The following is a 21,785-nucleotide window of genomic DNA, read 5'->3' as shown; positions in this document are numbered from 1 at the left end:
GCGTCGTGTGATTCTAATGAGTAAGATGTTTTATGAATTCTATAGTGTTAAACCTGTACGTTGAATCATGTTTTTTTGATAAATAGATTCTTTAATCTAGACATATACCTATTATTTCATTGCGACACCCATATTATGGAAAAATGTCTGGATATGGCTTGCAATTTAAATAAAGTTGACTTCATTTCCCTTGAATAACGATGTTCAACATAGAAAAAACTTTTAAAATAGTGTTTTTTAGTTTATTCTTCCTTTATCGACATGTTTGTGGTATGTGGCATTTGTAGAACATGACATTAACGAGGTAGCTTATGCTTTTGATGAATTTCATATCAGGCTTTCTCAAATGTTACTCTAGAAGTCAGTTCTTAATCATCAAAGCATGCTCACATGGCTGAAATATTTCGTTTGACTATTGTGTAGACCTTTAGGTACACTAGAAATTGATTCAGATATGTTTGGAGAGTTCTCTCACGCAAGCTCTCTATTTCCAAGATATTGGAAAGGTGAATGCTTGGAGAACGTGGTGCTTGGGTCAGTTGAAAATGATAGCGAGTCAGTCTTACGAAGATAGCGAACAAGGATGGTCCTTAAAAATGGAGCAATTTTCCGAAAATTTGGCCGATGATAATTCGGCTGGCGCGTGCGTCCTTTCCGCTTACGGACGCGCAGCAGAAGAAGAAAGTTTAGCTGGTGGATGTATTCCACCCAATTACGACAATGTTCTCCCGAATTAGAGTAGATTGAGACGTCGCACTATATGTTTTGGACATAAAACGGAAATGTCCCCAAAGAGGCCCTCGTGGAACCTGTGCAGGAGTGGCAACATCACATGTTAATAAGTTGATTCTTTTTTTATTGACATGTTTTTTTTACAATTCACAAAGATTGAGACAAGAGCAGAAATATCCCCAAAAAATCCCTTATGGAACCTGTGCCAAAAGCTCTGGAGTGGCCAAATCTTTTATTACCGTGTTTTTTTTTTCATTTATTAACGGAAACTTTTATAAACGGAAATGTTCTCCAAGAAGCCTTCGTGGAACCGACAAAAAACGGAAATGTCCTCAAAGAGATCCTGGCGGAACCTGTGTCAGGTGCTGTGAAGTGGCCACATATATGGTTATTTAGTTTATTCTTCCTTTATTGACATGTTCTTCTGAATTCAAGAAGATTGAGACGTCGCACGGTATGTTTTGGACATAAAACGGAAATGTCCCCAAAGAGGCCCTCGTGGAACCTGTGCCAGGAGATCTGGAGTGGCCACATCTGTTTGTACCGGGGTTTTTCTTCTTTTATTGACATGTTCTCCCGAATTCATAAATATTGAGACGTCGCACGGTATGTTTTGGACATGAAACGGAAATGTCCCCAAACTGGCCCTGGCGGAACAGGCTACGTTGCTCCGGAACGGTCCACTTACTCAAATTAAGTTGAAATGATAACAATCGACCATTATCCCACGTTTCACATAAAAACTTTAGTGTTGTAGCTGAAATAAATGAAAACATAATCACATTTCCCGAATTTGGCACCCTCGTGACCCCAGTACAACCCGGAATATCTCTGACATGGTTCCGAATGCAGAATTGTCCATTTATGACAAATAACTGAAACCTTTTTAAAGTAAATTGAGGGTAGTTTCAAAAAAATCGAATGGGAATTGACGAAATGGCAGCAGTTTGAAAATGCCTTGTCGGAGGCCGGTAACGTAAAGGTTTACAACCTAATTATAATCTATTGGATCAATGAACATCTCTTTGGTTGCAAACATAGTGTGATATGCTGATTATTAAATCTTAACTACCGTCATGATGGTTGTCCAAAGACTAATTTTATTGAAGATTCCAGTTTTATTCGTAACTTAGTTCTAACAATTCTTGTTGTTCTTCTTTTGTTATTCTTATGCTAAAGGGAGGTGCTTGGAGTTATCCTTCACTAAGGCTTAGCCAATGAGAGTTCAATTGAAAGGTTTTCAAGAGAGAGAGAGTATCAATAGTGTGTGGAGCGAGACGACACAGGTATCCACTACCCTATATTAAGTAGTGTTGATGTCGTCTCGGCTCGTAAACCACTCACACAAGAGGAGCGGTGAACATTTCGATAGTCAAACAGTTTACGAGGTAAGTCGTGCGATTGAACCACCGAGAGTTGGCCTTCGTAATGGGTGATTTCCTGTTAGAACCTGATGTTGCACATTTGGCGACCGTGTTACAGGTTACAGTATTTGTTATCTGTGGTGTGAACCGATTGGAAAATAGTTTAAAATCAATTTATGGAAATCACCCATTCCGATGCCAACGAACACACAAAGCTAACACAAAGAAGTGGCTGCCGTACTCACACACACAGTCAGCGTTTACTGTTGCGTTTCTCTCAAAGTGAACAGTGATTGCAACGTGAAAGTGTTGCAAGTAGCGGCAAGTAAAAAAAAATTAGGTGTTTTGAGGATCACTTTAAAAAAAAAAAAAAAAAAAAAAAAACGAAGTGTTTGGTGAGTTTTGAGGACCGCTGTCAAATTCGAAAAGTTTGGCGAGTTTTGAGGACCGCTGTTAGAATTAAAAATAAAAAAAAACTGGCGAGTTTTGAGGACCGCTGTTAGAATTAAAAAAAAAATGGCGAGTTTTGAGGACCGCTGTAAGAATACAAAAAATGATGTTTGGTGAGTTTTGAGGACCACTGTTAAATTCAAAATGTTGGGCGAGTTTTGAGGACCGCTCTTAGAATTGAAAAAAGTTTAGCGAGTTTTGAGGACCACTACCGAATGGTAACATTGCTTAACTAAATCCATGTGAGTTTTATTGACCACAAAATTGAAATCTGGAAACTGCATATTGACGAACTAATACATAGCGAGTTTTGAGGACCGCTGTTATTCAAATATAGACGAACTCAAATAAGGGGCCTATTTTATAAGTCGAGTCGATCAAAATGACTCGACTGCAATCACTGTCGACCAAAAAAAATGCCGATTGTTAAGCGTGCCTTGTATTTTCATGTATTGAGCAGGCCCTGGCATAGTAACACGTTTGCCCTCACTTGTATTCGAAACGTTGCCTTACATGCATTCAGCTATTTCACACCGTCTGACGCGCTCGATATGAAATAATATTGTCGGTACAGACAAAATCGAGAACAATTATCAACTTTGAGCGACAAAAATAAATCGCTGGTCACTTGCGACATGAAACACTGAACTGCAAGGCACTCGCGCAAGCGACGCGCCAGTTGAGTGACGTGGCCTCGATCACTCGGATGCGCAATACGACGGACGGTTGTACATAGCCCTGGGTTGATGATATTTGTTACACTGCCGTTCTACGCATATTTGTCCCGCGGTCCATAAGGTTTAAATAGAACATGGGACAAGTAAGCGTAGAAGGGCAGTACACGTGATAGCTGTGTGCCTGCTTGCTGCTTGTGTATTGGAAAATCTTATTTTCTGTTAGTGTAGTAGTAGAGCCATAGGATGGTATTCATGAGACACTAATACAACTGCCTATATACTCAGAAGAAAATCAACGGACAACTTGCTCGGTTTTATTTTGTACAGTTATTCGACAAGTGTAGACTAAACAATCTGCAGTTTTTGGTTTATTTTCCGAAGTTATTTCTAACAATCGTCATCTAAATCAAAAGTAATAATTATAGACGTAGAAGAATAGGCTGAGTATCCTAAACTTAACATATAATTTTTGTTCCCAGAACTTCCAGTGAATCGTTTTCGTCATGTTTGCTGCGGGAAAATACGTTCGTGCCCCACCAGCCACTTCTGAGGGCGATATTGAAGATTCCTCTAGCGATGAAGCGGGAGTTGGGCAATTCGTTCGTGCTCCTCACGTACAGGATTCGAATTCTGAGGAAGATGCCGATGATGAAGATGCTGCTTGCTCTACCACCGGTCCTGATTACCAGAAGCAACTGGAAGATCGGGTGTTAGAACTAGAGAATGTGATTAAGAGAATGAGCGAAACCATCGATGCAACCCGAGCTAAGGACGGAGAGAATCCGGTGGAGGTTGTCAGTACGCCGCATATTCCATCCACGCCGTCTTCGTGTACGCCGCCCGTAACGCCACACATCCCATTATCTACTCCGTCAACTAGTGGAGGTGCTATCCGGTGGGATAATATCAAGCCGTTCCCGAAAGATGTGGCAGCCAGCAAAATGTGGGAAGCATGGACACGATTCTTGGAAGATTTTGAGATGGCGGCTTCACTTTCAAATGTCAAGGATCCGGAGCGTCGTGTGGAGCTTCTTCTCTTATCCATGGGAGACGAATTGAAGAGTATTGTTCGAGCTGCGAAGTTGAAACCAAGTGTAGAAGAAGGTACCAATTACTACACGAAATTTGTTGGTAATATTGACCAGTATCTAAAAGCAATGACGGATCCCGCTGCAGAGCACGAGGACTTCGTGAGGATGGTCCAGGAAGAGGGGGAATCAGTGGTGAAATTTCATGCGCGTCTCACTGAAAAAGTAGTCATGTGTGACTACAGTCCAAAGGATCAAGATCGCTTCGTTCGGACTCAACTTTTGAGAGGTCTTCGAAACCAGGAGTTGAAGAAAGCGGCAAGAACATACTCTCACGATTCCAATACGATCGTCCAAGCAGGCACGCGAGCTGAAGCCTTCCAAGCGGAAATGGTGCTCCCCCGGGGCGAATCCAGTGCCCTTGTCGTCAGTAGCGGCAAATTTCAAGGCAATCAAAGTCACATCAAGCGGAGGCAAATTTTCCATCGGCAGGAGAGATACCCAGCAAAGAGATTCAAATCGGACACCACTCCCGATTACCAGTTTGGAACTAACGTCGGTCGTCGTTATAGATGCCCCAGATGCTTTAGACCGTCCCACCGAGGCCAAGAATGTCCGGCGTTGAAGAAAAACTGCAATTCTTGTGGTCAACGAGGCCACTTCGCGGTGGCATGCCGGGTTAATCGCTTGAATATGGTGAAGGACGAAGGTTTTGCAGTTCCTGCGAAGGAAAGTCGTGAAGAACAGGTAAAAGAATAAAATGATCAATGAGAATAAAGGATAAATAAAGTCACTGCTTTATGATTTCATTGTTTTTTTCTTATTATTTCATTGTAGCACATTAATGCTCTGTCTCTTCATGATGTGTTGTTCGACTGCAGCATCGGCTCGTCTAGCCCAATCAAGTTCATGATTGATTCAGGAGCAGACGTGAACGTCGTAGGAGGCGAGGATTGGGTTAAGCTGGAAAAGCAAGTTAAGTTAGGAATAGCATCTATTGATCGGAGTACAGTTTTGCTGAAAACAGTTCTGCGCGCTTATGCCACAAACGAACCTATGCAGGTGAAATGCAGCTTCAGAGCCACGGTACAGGCTGTTGGGTACCACAAATCAATGATTACAGCAGATTTTCTCGTTGTTGAGAATGGTAGCAGGTCTTTGTTGGGAAGAGCTACGGCGAGTGATATGGGTCTCTTGAGAGTCGGTGACATGGTAAACACTTGCGAAGAGTCTTCGGTGTTTCCGAAAATGCCTGGTGTGAAAATCAAATTTAGCATCGATCCCAGTGTACCCCCAGTGCGTAACGCGTACTACAACATTCCGGCTGCATATCGCGAAGGAGCTCGTCGACGGCTAGAGCAGATGGAAGCGAGAGGTATAATAGAGAGAGTCACTACTGCACCACAATGGATAAGCGGAATGTCTGCCGTTCCAAAAGGGAAGAACGATTTTCGCTTAGTGGTGAATATGAAGGCGCCGAATAAAGCCATTAAGCGGGAGTATTTCCGTTTGCCACTCATCGACGAGATGAAGGTGAAATTACACGGAGCAAAGTTTTTCACTAAACTTGATTTGTCTGATGCTTATTATCACCTAGAATTGAGTGAGGAGTCACGAGAGCTAACTACATTCTTGTCAGAAAACGGAATGTATCGTTTCACACGTTTGATGTTTGGTGTCAACTGTGCTCCGGAAGTTTTTCAGCGTGAGATGTCACGAATCCTGAAGGACGTAAAAAATAAAATCATCTATATCGATGACGTCCTACTTTTTGCAGGAACCATTGAAGAACTGAGAAAGACAGTTGCGCAGGTTCTAAGCATTTTGAGGCTAAACAACCTAACTCTCAATTCCTCAAAATGTGAGTATGACCAAACGAGCCTTAACTTCTTAGGGCATGAGCTTAGCGAAAAAGGCTTTAACATTGAAGCGTCGAAGGTGAAAGATATCCAATTGTTTCGGGCTCCAACCACGTCATCTGAACTTCGGAGTTTCCTCGGCCTCGCATCGTTTATAAGCCCGTATATAAAGAATTTTGCAGAGATATGTGTCCCCTTGTGGTCAGTGACAACTGCGCAAAAATGGCATTGGAGTGAAGAGCAGGAAAGCGCTTTCAAACTTTTGAAGCAACGAATAATTGATTCAACGTTATCGTTGGGATTTTTCTCGGAATCAGATCGTACCGTCCTGTACACTGATGCGTCCCCCAACGCGTTAGGTGCGGTGTTGATTCAAGAGAACAGTGAAGGAGCAGTACGGATTATAAGTTTTGCCTCGAAGTCACTAACATCAACTGAGAAAAGTACGCCCAGAACCAACGGGAAGCGTTGAGTGCTTTGTGGGCAGTGGAGCATTTCTCCTATTTCTTGTTGGGTCGACATTTCATTTTGCGGACGGATGCCCAAGGAATAACATTTATTCTAAGCAGATCCCGTGAAGTATCCAAACGGGCCTTGACAAGAGCTGATGGTTGGGCGCTCCGTCTTAGCCCATATGACTATGATATCGAGTATGTCAGAGGAACAGACAATATAGCGGATCCATCATCGCGGCTGTATTGTGGGAGTGATGATGCATTTAACGAAGAAGTAAGTCCATGGGAAGTCTGCTCTTTGGAGTCACGTAGCGTTGAGTTCCTCACTGAAGAGGAAATTCGCAGCTTCACACTAAAAGACGAAACCCTGGTGCAGGTAAATATAAATGATTTAAAAGAGTAATTTTGGGATTTCTTTACTTGGATTTCGTTTAAAACAGGTAATCCATGCAATGGAAACACGTAAATGGCCTGCAGGCTTGTTGAAATTTAAATCGATTTCAATGGACCTTACTGTCAGCGATGGAATATTGGTGAAAAACGGATGTGCCGTTATCCCTGAAGCGCTTCGAGTAAAAACACTTGAGATTGCTCACGCAGGGCATCCGCTGGAAGCTAAGATGAAGAGTATTTTGCGTAGGCGTGTCTGGTGGCCTGGCATGGCAGTTGATGCTGAAAAATGGGTCAAGTCCTGTGCTGTTTGTGCAGTAAACGGGCGCCCAGAGAGACCACCCCCAATGCGAAGAAAGTTCGCCCCAAAAGGCGTTTGGGAAACTATCGCTGTTGATTTCAATGGACCGTACATGAAACTAGATGGAATATCCATTTTAGTTATCATTGACCTTCGGTCCAGGTACGCGATTACGCGTCCCGTAAAGTCTACTAAATTCGAATATACCAGAACGGTGCTGGATACTGTGTTTGACAGGGAAGGTTTTCCGAGAGCGATCAAGTCCGATAATGGACCGCCATTTAATGGCGAGGATTATGCGAATTACTGCTCTGCGCGCGGAATTCAAACGATATTCTCAATTCCTTTCTACCCTCAGCAAAACGGCTTGGTAGAAGGATTTATGAAAGTCGTGAATAAAGCTATGACTGCTGCTTTATCGACAGGAGCAAGTTATAAGAAAGAATTGGAAGCTGCGGTTCAAGCCTATAATGCAGCAGAACATAGCATTACCAAAGTTTCTCCAGAGGAGGTTATGACTGGTCGTCAAATCAGGCGTGGGTTGCCACTCATGAGCTACGCTAAGTCTACGTATAGCGAAAATTTGCTGGATGAAAGAGATCGGGAAGCTAAATTGGCGTCAAAAGAACGGGAGGATGCTCGACGTGGAGCCAAATCGAGTAAAGTAAAACCGGGTGATACCGTAATCGTGGAACGCCCCTCTAGGGGGAAAGGCGATAGTCGGTTCGACACTAAGCGTTTCACCGTTTTGCAGGAAGATAATGGCAGCCTGGTCCTTTGCGATCCGGAAGGTCAGCAACTGAAGCGTCATGTATCGCAAACCAAGAAGGTCCAGCAGTGGCGGGGAACGGAGCAGCCGACGAAATCCACACATTCTTCAAACCCAGTAAACCCTGATAATGGCGATGTCCCTGAACGACCCAGTAGAGCGAAGCGGCCTCCATCGTACCTGGCCGATTATACTCAGGTGGTAGAGGCGAACCTAGAAGAGTAGAATGAGAAATCAGTTATTTGCTTTTTTTTTCTAATGCTCCGACAGTACTTACCGATTATTATTTATTTTTTGGATTGTATCCATATTGGATTACTGTGGATTTAGTTTCTTGAGCTTAGGCCTTGAGTTTTGATTTTATAAAATAAATTTCGTTCGTTTGTTTTAAACAACGTGTTGTCTCTTCAGCTTCTTGTGAGAAAATTACTTCGTCATGTCAAACAAAATCAAGGCTGACTTAGTTTTTTTTTCTCTCTCTCTGTGCTATACTTTAACACCGTTAATAGGTGGATTCAAATCTTTGGTTTTCGGACCTCAATATTTTATTTCATGGGAGAGAAAGGGGGATGTGTGGAGCGAGACGACACAGGTATCCACTACCCTATATTAAGTAGTGTTGATGTCGTCTCGGCTCGTAAACCACTCACACAAGAGGAGCGGTGAACATTTCGATAGTCAAACAGTTTACGAGGTAAGTCGTGCGATTGAACCACCGAGAGTTGGCCTTCGTAATGGGTGATTTCCTGTTAGAATCTGATGTTGCACAAATAGTAAGAGTGTGAGCGCGTGAGAATGAAGCGTGATGCGCTTGGTGACAGTTCGGTAAATTAATGCATACGCATGGAATATAGATTGAGTTCAAGTGCCTCGATGGTTCGAGGTAAAGAAAGGATCGAATTACGGTCGGTTACCGCATATGTTGGAAATTGTGTAATAAGTATATTGTAGAAGTGTCAACGACATGGGTCGTCGTTATTTGAGAATTAGTATAAGCAATAATTTAGTTTGGAGCGATGATTGTCGTTTTGTTACCAAGTGGACAATCGCTTATTCTATGAAGACGATTGGCTTATGTCAAATGGGTTTCGAACTGTGGGAAAGTTAAGATTTTACAACATGTGTTGGAGAAGGCTGGGAAATATATTTTAAGGTGCATAAGTATGCTACAATAGCACAGAAAATGGAAAATATTCGCCTCGGTTTCTTGATCAGAATGGGAGTGGTTCAGCGAATGTTAAAAGTGTTGACACACAGTGATCGACGCCAAACACCACCCAGTGTGTCTGTCTTGTTTCCGTTCATGGCTAGTTATCTGCAACGAACGATAAATGTCATGCGTATTGTATGAATGCAGGCGGATAAATGGGATGAAATTATGGCTCGTATGTCAATGATCGTTAAATTTTCCAAAGCCTGAGTTCTATGTAAAATGTTCAAAACATGACATGAAAATTGCCATCGACGATGCTAATGCGCAGGTCGAAAGAGAGAACTTTTTTCGTCCAATCATTGGTATGGAAAGCTCCCACTCCGTTACGAACGACATCGACCTACGTTTAGTAAAATTTACTGCAACCAGAGGGAACGATCATCAGAAGCACCTACTATACACACAAGGACTTCCGTAAACACACAAGGAGACACTAAAATGGTGAACTTTGCGACCAAACCGATTATGTTCTGGTGGATGGCCGACGCTTCTCAGACGTTATTGATGTTAGAACGGTTAGAACTTTTAGGGGTCCTCATCGACTCGGACCACTATTCACAAATGTTTCGAGTTCTAGACATCGGCAACCGATGCGTTTCAATATACAACGCCTGTCAGCAGATAGCGTAGTAATCGACTACCACCAGAAGCTCGACGAGTGGATTGGCGGAATCAACGAGGACGTCAACATAAGCGATCTGTGGTAATCAGTCCTCGGAGCGGTGAGCACAGTAGTGCGAGAAGTGCTCAACGAAGATCAAGAAAATGTTGGTTCGACGATTAGTAGTGATAGATGATGACGGAAGAGAAGAATGGGGCCAGAAGTTGTATGTTGGTATCCGGTATCTGTCAGAGCAGAGAGCGATACAAGGAAGCAAGGGCAGGCGGGAAAACGGAGCATGAAGAGACAGTAATTAATTAAATGCAAGATGCTATGGATCAGAACAACATGTGACGGATCTGCGAAACTGTCAATGGTGTTGTTCCCTCCATGTGCAACGATTGCAAAAGAAACTTGCTGGTGGATAAAAATGGTGGCCGCCAGGTGGAAAGAGTGCTACGAGACATTGTTGGAGGAGAAATACAATTAAAAACGGTGACGATGTGGAATCTTCAACGTTAGATGAGATCAAGAAAGCTGTTAATGAGCTGAAAAACACCAAGGCTGCTAAGAAGGGAGAGCCCCCGACCGAGCTTTTCACACACGAAAGGTAGAAGCTGCAAGAACTCTTTCACTTTAGGGAACATTCAAATATGACGTCCATCGTTTTTCTGGATTTCTAGACACCCCTAACTGTCTACTACTTGGTTGGATGAACTTATTTTTCTTTTGTACAAGAAAGTGCATTGACTGTTGAATGTCAATTATATATGGATTCCTAGAGAAAAAGGTTAACCTACCAATGCTCTGTTCATAAATAATAACGCTGAATCAAATACCTATAATACTATCTACTTAAATCTTAGATATACTGAATATGAGCGACAAGGGTCACGCTCATATCTAAAACGACGCCGATATAATCTGACACATTTCCGAACGTTGGGAATCTCTGGCTTACATCAGACGCTCAACCAGCAGGTTCAGCAGCTATTTAGTGGAAAACTCACTCCATCGAACCGAACGCCTCGAATTTCTGCACAAGGTCTTGTCATTGAGCCGGATCGCGGTACGAGTGTCGTGTTTATAGTTTTTTTTTGTAGGTATACATATAAATAAAATAAACAGAAATGGAGACGTCGTGGTAATCAAACCAGTTCTCATCAAAACACCTTTCGGTGAAGTGATCTTGTTCATTATTTCGTTGATCCCGAGCGCCCGCGTGTTCGGAACGAACCAGTTGCTTGCATTATTGTTCTGCATAGGCTGCTCACGCCAACAACAAGCTTTGTCTTCCGGGCCAGTATCATTCATATAATTTAACTATGATATAATCATAAATAACTCAAATTATGTATTTGCGAATCTTATCCAATCCAATTGATTTTTTTTACATTCTCATAGTCTATGATAGCACCATGCGAGGTTCAGTTAGGTTTATTACGATCCTGATTATCATATCGCGTTGCAAATTTGTATGCTATTGATTACGGAAGTCACTTAACCCTAAGTTTACCAATGATTTCTTTTGTAGGTTTAGATTTAGATCGATTTCCCATTGATGCGTTCATGAACCATTGAATTGAATTGAATTGTTCCTTTTTCATACTAAATTTTCTGCCAAAGACTTTCACATTTCTATTTTCGACCGTGACTCTCTTGATCACTGGCAAAGCGTCTATGGTCAGTTATACCATACAGTATAACACTACTACAGTATAACTTTACCGGTGGATTTCCTACTCGTTTTTGCTCATAGAAGCGCTTCGGTATATTCCTGAACAAATGTGACAGTCAATGAAATATGCAAATTCGTTGACCCGTTCTCAAACCAAATCGTGACATACAAACACATTTCTATTTATAGAATATATAGACATACAAACACATTTCTATTTATAGAATATATGAACATCATAAAAATTTAGATTTTATACAAATTCAGGTATAAATGCCGGTCAAGAGTAGGCCGGTTAAAAATTGTGATTTTTTTTTAAGAAGCTGCATTGTGATTTGAATATCTAACTGTATTTTTTTCGCATTCAACAGTTCTTCATGTCAATGATCAGATCTGCATTTATATGAGAATTGGAAGAACGAAGTAGGATAAGTGTACCTGTTATGGACATGATGGTTCCCTGTTTCGCCATATGTAATTCTTTTCAATTTTTTAATAATTTTGTGTGTTTAGGTAGTTTGATGTTAAAATATTTAAAATTACCATAAAACGGAGTAACTCTGATAGTTTTTTGGAAGAAAATCTAAATATTTCTGAATTTCGTTTATAAGATTTTTATTATATATTTTTAAAACATGTAGGGTGCCCGTACCAATGTAATGGTTGTAATGTACCAGTAGATTGGACTATGGAATAAAACGTACATTTTTCGATAAAAACGACATGCGCTATTTTTGGTGGATCGCCTCTAGTTTAGTTGATTTGCCAAATTTCAGCTTTTTATTTTATCAAAAAGTCATATAAATAATTAAGCTAACGCAAAAAATGTGTTCCCTTGCACCAGTAGTTGCCGTCGTGTTCCAGTAGTGGATCTACAGATGGAAGCAGTTTTTAAAATGGATGTATAATCAGGAAGAAAAGTCCCAGAGATGATATTTATGCCTCATTCGAAAGATATTAGTTGCTGTTTCGAGGGAAAAATATTAAACCTACGTAAAAATTAACAATTTTGTTCAAAATTCGTTGTAACATTCCCAAACGTCTACTACTGGAGCACCACTACTGGAACCGTGTACCAATAGTGACTCAAGCGATTTTATGCTAAAAAATATAATAATTTTATCATTCTTTTTATATTTTCACATATAGTAGAGGTTGAAATCTTTCTTTTGACGCCAAAAGATCTCAGTTAAGGCTTTTCGTTATTATGTTATGATTTTTTAAAGATTTACTTCTTCTTCTTCTTGGCATTAACGTCCTCACTGGACAGAGCCTGCTTCTCAGCTTAGTGTTCTTATGAGCACTTCCACAGTTATTAACTGAAGGCTTTCTTTGCCAAAGTTGCCATTTTCGCATTCGTATATCGTGTGGCAGGTACGATGATACACTATGCCCAGGGAAGTCAAGAAAATTTATTTTACGAAAAGATCCTGGACCGACCGGGATTCGAACCCAGACACCTTCAGCATGGCTTTGCTTTGTAGCCGCGGACTCTAACCACACGGCTTAAATAGGCCCCGCCCCCATAAGTCTAATAATTAGTTTAAAGCATTTTATCAAACAAAAAGTTTAAAAACCTACGAAAAAAATATTTTTCATATAATTATATATCGTCCGCTGAAAATAATAATAATTCGAAGGATTTTAAACACCTAAGTATTTTTTTATTGAATTTAGGGGAGGGATTATTAGAGTATGTTTAAAACTACAAATTAGCACGAGCACTCGACACTGAAGAAGTCTGTAAGTCGCAGACGAAATAGGCCTATCTGTCAAGATAAGCAACACATATTAGAGTTTAAGGCCCAAGTAAAAATGGAGCAAAAGTCAAAACTGAAAAAGCAGTTTTCTCTTTTTAAATAGACAAATCAAAGAAAATAAAAACACACAGCTCTTTTATTTCCCAAATAAAAAGGCTGTGTGTTCTTATTTTCATCAATTTATTTATCTCGTTTATTTGGCAGGCTCGGACCATTATTTGCATTTTATAATTTGTATTTAGTTATATTAGTTTGGGGAACCGAAGAACTCACGGGTGATTCAAGGTTAGGGAATACATTCATACAACAGGGAAGGAAAGTATTTTTCGGGATTTCAATTGTACATTTATAATGATACTTCACCCCTCTACCGGCAGCTTCATTTTTTACCGCATAATTCAAATTCAAATCGTTATAACTTTTTTGTTTTTCAATATTTTTGCACCATTTTTTCATAAGTTTTCAAAAAACTCTTCTAGTTTAAGGATTTGTTCTTATATTGATCATTGGTCATCTGGTTTTGAAGATATTCCAAAAAATCCTTGGGGGACCGACCCGTAACCAGAACCCCTCGTTAATTTCTCAGGCTACAGAATTTTAATCGTATTCGGATATTCACTCTTCGAAACAATACATTAATGAAAAAATGAGGCAATTTGGTGCAGCCGTCTTTAAGTAATGAGCATTTAGGTTTCTGGAACCACGCTGGCCAAATAAAGATCTTAAAAACTTAAAAAAACATCATATCGTAATTTACAGATATCTACAAAAATTCTTAATTGATTTGTATGATTTTTTCAGAGTAGCTCCTTATTCCCTGGCATTATATAGCCCACATTTATTTTTTTTTTTTTTTGATAAATTGACCAAAAACAAAATGGCCGCCAAAGATATTTTATATGGAAAATGTCGATCCCCAAGGAACATCGGAATATCTTCAAAACCAGATCACCAATGAATATTATCGACACGGATCCCTAAACTAGAAGAGTTGTTTGAGAACTTGTGAAAAAATGGTGCAAAAATATTGAAAAACAAAAAAGTTATAACGATTTGAATATTTATTTTGCGGTAAAAAATGAAGCTGCCGGTAGAGGGGTTAAGCTACTTAGACTACTAAGCTGATGAAGCTTGATGGGACAGGATGTCCAGATCTGTAACAAAACTAAACAGAAACGGTTTGTGAGAGACACGACGAGAAACTTATAATCTTAAGGTTAAAGTAACGTCCTTCGGTAGGGAAGTCGAGCTATTGGCCCCAAGATAATTACAGGTTTCGTTCTCAGTTGATTTCGAAGCACGATCAAAGCAAGCGAAGAAAAACATCGCATCTGTGTCGGTCCATGATCCAAGTTGTAACAAGCTTGATAAAAACCCATTTTTATTGCTTAATTACTTTAGGCAATCTCACTCGTGCTACTACTTCTGCTTAATTACTTTAGGTCAGGTCCATCCCACTCGTGCTACTACTTCTAGTACTGCATTCGGTCCCTTGGTACTGTAAAAGGTACCCAAGTTTGACAAATCGCAGCACACTTTTCACGGCATTCTAGATTTTGCTCTATTACTTTATGTGCCATAAAATTTTGGGCAACTGCAAGGGATATGGAGGTCTTTATTTTGTCTTTGGTAAGGTGTTTTACTTTACTGACATGATGAACAATCCCTAAACATCTAATAGCAATAGTGTCCCCAGAATTGGAGCTTGTTTAAATGGGGTTTATCATGCAATGTTATTCCTCCGATATAATCAGAGCTGTAGCAGTACTGTAGACAAACTCTCATAATGTGTTGTGGATAACGATTTTTACAAAGTGATAAGTGAGAGATACTAACCTTTCTTACAATGCATTTAAAAGTGATGTAGTTCTGACATTATTTCAATACAATAGAATTTTGTATGATAATTTTCACTTAAAAAATGTCATTTCGTGCAAGATATTTTTTAATGCTCGATGCTTGATATTCGGTATCTCGATATCGAGTTAGAAAACCAAACATAAAAGTTAGTTTCATGGCAACGAAATAATTCCTTGGATCGCATTTCCACTGGTTTTGTGTTCTATAACCCGATACCTTCCTAACTCGATGATCCCTTTGTTATCGAGTTATGGAGAGTTGACTGCAGTATCTTTATATTGAGTTTTGATAATTTCCAATACTTTTTTTTTAACTATTTCATTATTTAAGACGTAATCACTTGAAAAAAAAGGTTTTGAAATAGACCAACTTTGCTCTGAAATATACCGTTTTATGCAATTTGAAGTTTTATATATTGCAACTACTTCTCGATATATTCCCTATTATGTTTTTGTTTTGGTCCATTTATGTTATAAATCGACCTGTCCTCAACTTTTAAATCATTATTTTTTCAATTGTTTTCAACATTAGAATTGATTTGTTCTTTGTCATGAAGACAAAGATATAAATATCTGTAATTGAACATTTGATATGGGGAAACGTTTTCCGGGCATATTTATTGTCCACGACTGTCGCTCAATAAAATAGATGAACGGATGTCTAATTGATGCCATTGTATCTTTTTTTTCTAGGGCTGCCGTTATACTTCGTGTACAAGCCGACGATGTGATACGACCGTCGACAATGAGTACAAATCATAGTGTGCCAGTGCCAAGACTAAAAATGACTCGTGTTCATATACCGTTTACTTTTCGACTTTTGGAGACCGGAAATAACTCTTTCGAAGGTAAGTTTTCATTTCAATTTGATGGAAAAGTGACTAAACGTCTGAGGAAACCGTTGCAAACAGACATCTTCTTAGAAACTTAGAAACTGATGATGAACTTTCAGGAACCTCTGATTTTAATCAATATAATAATTTGTCAACAGACTTAAAACATGCTGCCCGCCTTACTCTATATTATCAAACCTTCATAAGTCGATATTGCACTATCAAATCATGAAACAGAAATGCCTTGAAAAGCTCCATGAAGGGACCGTCATAGTGACCAGGCAATGGTGTCGATGTTAAGATGAGTCGATGAGACGATATTGGGTTATTAAACATCGACTCATGAAAGTTTGAATGTAGATGATTTATGTTGCTCTTAATGATTCAACAACTATTTCAAGCTGAGTATTCAGGAGCCCAAAATAAGCTAGCAAAAATGTGTCCCTGCATTAAGAATTGTATGTTCATAGGTATCTCGCATTAGACTTTTATCGTCGGTTTTGTTGTGCATGCATCTTTGCCATTAAGCATTTTAACAATTTGTAGATTTTTTAGGAGTTGATGATAATAAATTACATTTCATTTCTCGGGATAATGAATAAAAATTGGGTGTTCATTCTAAAACAGGTGTTTCCTACTCGTCTCATTAGAAAAATATACGCATGATTATCTCATAATAGGAATTAATCAATCGGATTACTAAGCCATCCAAAATAAAGTTGGTCGCATTGAAAATATTAAGATTTTGCACATAGTTTGTTATAAAATCTTCACAATGAAAGCAAAACACGTTTCTGACCCATAAACTCGATTTTCTGGATTGGTGTGTCTGGTCAACTATGCGTCCATCAGCAGTTAAGTTTTGAAAAGCTGATTTATTTTCAACTTACTGCAACAATCATGACAAAGATTTCTATTGCAAATAGCTGCGCTTAACCCTTTTTCTGTGTTTGGGGTCAATATGACCCCAGAGCATTTTGACGGGGCTATAACTATTTTGTTAGTGAACCGATTGGTGATTTTTTTCACACGTTGGTGAGTTTCCGCGAGTTTTTTTATTTTGGATATTTTTCAATTATTTTGAAAAATAGTTTACTAGAGTGATTTTCATGAAAATAGTACGATGTCTGTGCCTATTGACCCCAAATGCAAATCGCTATACCTTCGCTTAACGCAAAAGAGATTTTCGTTTCTTCTGCAGTTTTGGTAAGCAAATTTAATTGAGTTTTACAAAAAAAAAATGAAAATTCAAAAGGGGCTGATTCATTGCCGGGAGAAGTTATATATCTTATATCTTAGAAGGAGTTCTATATAAAATTATACTTTCGTCGGTGAATATTCGCATCAGGGAAAGGAGAAACATTATACACAAGATTGTACCCCGTTTGGCATAAAGTCGTTTGGCATAAGGTCGTTTGGCATAAAGCCGTTCGGCATAAAGTCGTTTGGCATAATGGTCGTTTGGCATAATGGCCGTTTGGCATAATGATTGAGTTCGAATGAATATCGGCATTTTCGAAGCTTTTACCGAGATCAACACCACTGAGCCCATAGCAAATTTTTTTTTCGTAGTTTCTCAATAAGCGTGGTGGTCGTTCAGAGATAATCCAAGCAATTAATGTCAAAAATTGTAGTGACATTAGAGAAAATAAAATTAAACTCGTGACGGGTTTGGTGGAAGATCTTTTCGGAATAATAATTTTCTCCACATCCCAGAATACTAAATAATAAAATTTAAAACAGTATAAATATAAAGAACAGCCTATTTTTAGAAGAAGGTAAAATTTATGATTAAATCAATCGAAGATTGGACGCCAAAAATTATTGCGGCAAATAAAATGAAAAGACATCAAAAATTGCGTTCAGAATCATAGCTCTTGTCCTACTTTTCCCCGAATGTCGTTTCTCTGGATGTCGGTTCCCCGAATACCAGTTCCTAGAATGACTCGTTTCCCCGAAAAGTGATGCAGTTTAAATAGGTGCTATAATAGTCTTTAGTGGCTAGAACGTGAACGAGCAAGAACGATAAGCAATCAAAAGAAGCAGGTATTCTGCCATTCTTGGCTATACACATGTTGGCAAAAATATTGAGGACGGTAAAACTCGAAAGAACCGCCAATTTAATAAAGAAGGGTGCATATCAGATAACCAGTTCGTTCACCATCCTGAAATGTTTAAAGCTACGACAAGTATGAGTGCCACAAACTTTTCGGGGAAGTGGACTTTTTGTTGAAGCGGGATATTCGGGGAACTGGTATTCGGGATACTGGCGCTCGGGATAACGACATTCGGGGAACCGACATTACGGGAAAAGTAGCACAACCCATCAAAGTAACTGCAGTAATCGATTTCTCTTTTCGCTGATAACTTGAGCAGATCAATGTTATCAATTTCCGCCATTTTGTCAGTTGGGAACAACAAAATATCTAAAAAATAAAGAAATCTCAAAAGAACAGCCTATGTATAAGAGAAGGTGAAATTTGTTTCAATTTCAAATCAACAGTTTTTATGCCTATAATTTGGTTACATCATATTTTACAAAAATCAATGTTTGAAAGAAGGGTAAATTAAGGCTAAATATAACAAAATCTTCAGTGCAAAAAAATATTCCAATAGCGGAACTTAAAAGAAGAATTAATTTTTGAAAGAAGGGTAATTTCTGCATAAATTATAAAATATGATTGACAATAACTTTCCTAATATGCTTTAGTTTATTCAAGAGCATATGATTGTAGACAAAAGTGACATTTAGTATCAATTATTATCAATTATTGACTCCACAACAAGCCTGATTTCATCAGAAAGATTCAAGAGAAACGTAAAAACGAATCTCATCTTAAGAAATTCTTGGTTTCAGACTTATTATGCCAAACGACTATTATGCCAAACGACCATTATGCCAAACGACCGTTATGCCAAATGACCATTATGCCAAACGACTTTATGCCAAATGACCTACCACCATACACAACGGTTAGTTTGAAATTTCATAGCATGATGGTTCATATATTTGTTATGACGTTCTATATCTCAAGATACTGAGTATTTAGAAGAACGATTACTTCAGCAAATTTTCTCATTGAATCAAAAGCTATAAACTGCATGTCTGCTTAACTCAAAAAACTGCTACTAGAAGGCACTGGTTAGCATCAAATATTTTAAACTTATATATCTCAAGTTTGAGTTATTTTAGAGGACTAGTCTTTGGCAATGTTGTTCATTTGTTCGACGACAACAGAACGCTTGTTAAGTTGGCTCCATATGTTGCCAGTAGGAGGAGCTAGTGAGCATTAAAATTAAAAACTCATATATTTCAGTATGATCAAATAGCAGGCTGTGTTTTCTGTAAAGTTGCTAGTTAAGCCAAGACCAATAGTTAGCATACCTGCTAACTATGGTATAGTGCCACGATGACATTTTCATAAATAATACATTTTGCATAGATTTCAGAATAACCGGCCATTAACAACATTAACAGTTGAATCTTGCTTGTTATGTCGAATGTGACACACATGTAATGAAAGCAGCGCTTATCATGAAAAAAGATAGAAACAAACCAAACCAAAACGTTTTCTGGCGACGCCATTGTGGTCAGCTACATTCAGTAGAAATTTTTCGTTCGTACGGTTCGTTTGACCACTCGTTTTGTGAATACTGAAGACTAAGGCTGTCGAATATAAACGAAAACGTGCCCTCTGCCGTGATTGCTTAACACTGAGTCTGGGGAAGTTATTCCTCCGCATGTAACCAGCATGCGATATTTCACAACAATGAACGTAAGCATGGGCATGTCGTATGTTCCGCTGTTTCTTCCAAACCAGCATAATTGGATCACACAGGAGATTCGGCATGCTGGAACCTGTTCGTGTACTATCTATAGCAACCATGCCTTGACAGAAATCGCATCAGGTGGAATTTCACTTTACCATTTCATACCAATCTGCCAACCATATGGTTTATTTCATACCATATCAACCTCTAAGCGTTATATCTTTACATGCTATGGGGATTCCTCTGATACCTCTTTGGACATCTAATCTTCCTTGGTGATGAGCATCATCCCGACTATGATGCACACTGCTTCTTTGAAAACAGTTCGGTTTGTGCTTGGTACTCTTAAGCACATAAGCCAATAGCGATTTTCAACCGCATTAGGTTTATATTCGTTCTCTATATTTAAGTACGGATAGCGCCACGCCTGCCATGAGTTTACAGTTGCTGGCAACTACAGCAGAATTGTTAGACATCATCCTCTATAGCGCAGCAATAGCCGTAGATGCCTTTTTACAGGCATATTCAACGTGGCTAGTGAAGCTGATCTTGTCATCAATTATTACTCCGAGATGCCTAAGGATTCGCTCTGATTTTATTATGCAATCACCATCCAAGATTCACAACCCTTTGCTCAGACTTGCGGTTATTGACCACTACTACCTCTGAATCAACCGAATCAACTAGCTCTTCAAATAATTAACAATTCTGGTATTCAAGGAACATGTGGGAATCCTGAACAAACCTCCATCTCGTTTAAAAAGCTCTTGTTGCTAATGAGAAGAGACGTTTATTTCGCAGTTTATCTATCTTCTTCTGCTATCTATCTATCTATCTATCTATATAAATAAAAATGGAGTGGTGTTTGTATGTCACGAAATGGCTTACGAACGGGTCAACGTATTTGAATGATAATTTCTACGTTTTGTTCCTCAAGGGTTCCGATGTGTTCGTATGTTTAAAAATCCCAGTATATTCACCGAAAAAGTAGGGAAAAACGAGAGTGAACGAAACTGCCATTTTATATGAAAAGATCCATAGCGTTTTTCAAGAGCCTACTTGATGGCAAGACGAAGTTTGCCGGGACCACTAGTAGAGCATAATTTAACAGCAGTGCAAGATTGGGGTTAGGTTTGTAATGCTTGGCCGAACATCAAAACTGACAATTTGTTTTTTTTTTCTCAAAAAAAAAATCAATTCTAGCGCTTAGTAACATAATGGCGTATCTGCAGTATTAAATTTCTCTTTATTGATTTTTTCTTTCGCTGATAATTTGACCAGGCGATTGTTTTTGACTATTACACAGCGTAACAAAAATAACATTTTTGCGTGTCTCAAAGATAAAATTATGTGTCTCTAGTAAATTTGGGGTTTCTGAATCTAATGGCATTCTCAGAAATGTTCCAGCACGCCACAATTTTGAAAAAAGTTGTAAAAAACAGTGATTTTATTGATGTTTACATGGTATTCAAAGTAGAAATTGTCATAATTTCTAGTGATCTGATCAATGAAGTATGCAAAATAGGACTTCAACTTTTATTTACGACTAGTGGGCCCGGCAAACTTCGTCTTGCCATCAAGTAGGCTGTTTAAAAATGCTATGGATCGTCCCATGCAAAATGACAGCTCCGTTCAAGCTCGTTTTTCCTACTTTCCCGGTGAATATCCTGGGAGTTTTATACACACAAACACGTCGGAACACTTGACGGAAAATTAATCATTCAAATCGGTTGACCCGTTCGGAAGCCATTTCGTGACATACAAACACCACTCCATTTCTATTTATATAGATACCATTTCATTTGAATTGCCCGATAAAATTAAGATTAAATCGACTTTTTTAACATGCTTGCACTCTCCATACAAAATTCTTCGTGTCCATTGTATGGCAAAATACAATACTCTTATAAATCATCTAGAAATAAATTTTGAGCATCGAAAATTGTATAAACTGTGTTGATAAGTATTGTTGAACACATAAAGTTTGAATTGTGTGGCAAATTAAGCAAATAAATTGCCATACAAGCTGACAAACTTGCATGCAA

At 39.0% G+C, this 21,785-nt stretch overlaps 1 protein-coding gene across 6 annotated transcripts in view; it reads left to right on the top strand.

The window, feature by feature from the left end:
- The window catches only part of LOC5565256 (cell growth regulator with RING finger domain protein 1), a 180,946-nt gene that overhangs the window by 64,556 nt on the left and 94,605 nt on the right, over window positions 1-21,785 (top strand). For all 6 annotated transcript variants that reach the window (XR_002501957.1, XM_001649559.2, XM_021852212.1 and 3 more), the window contains one exon: window positions 15,830-15,984. Coding sequence is in view for 5 of the 6 variants with exons in the window: in XM_021852212.1 (XP_021707904.1) it covers window positions 15,830-15,984 (155 nt within the window). In the remaining variant the exon portion in view is untranslated. The remainder of the gene's footprint in view (window positions 1-15,829; window positions 15,985-21,785) is intronic.

This window comes from Aedes aegypti, chromosome 1 (genome assembly GCF_002204515.2).
Source record: "Aedes aegypti strain LVP_AGWG chromosome 1, AaegL5.0 Primary Assembly, whole genome shotgun sequence".
Classification (NCBI taxonomy): domain Eukaryota; kingdom Metazoa; phylum Arthropoda; class Insecta; order Diptera; family Culicidae; genus Aedes; species Aedes aegypti.
The sequence above is the reverse complement of the archived record's forward strand: the minus strand, read 5'-3'. Positions and strand labels throughout refer to the sequence as shown.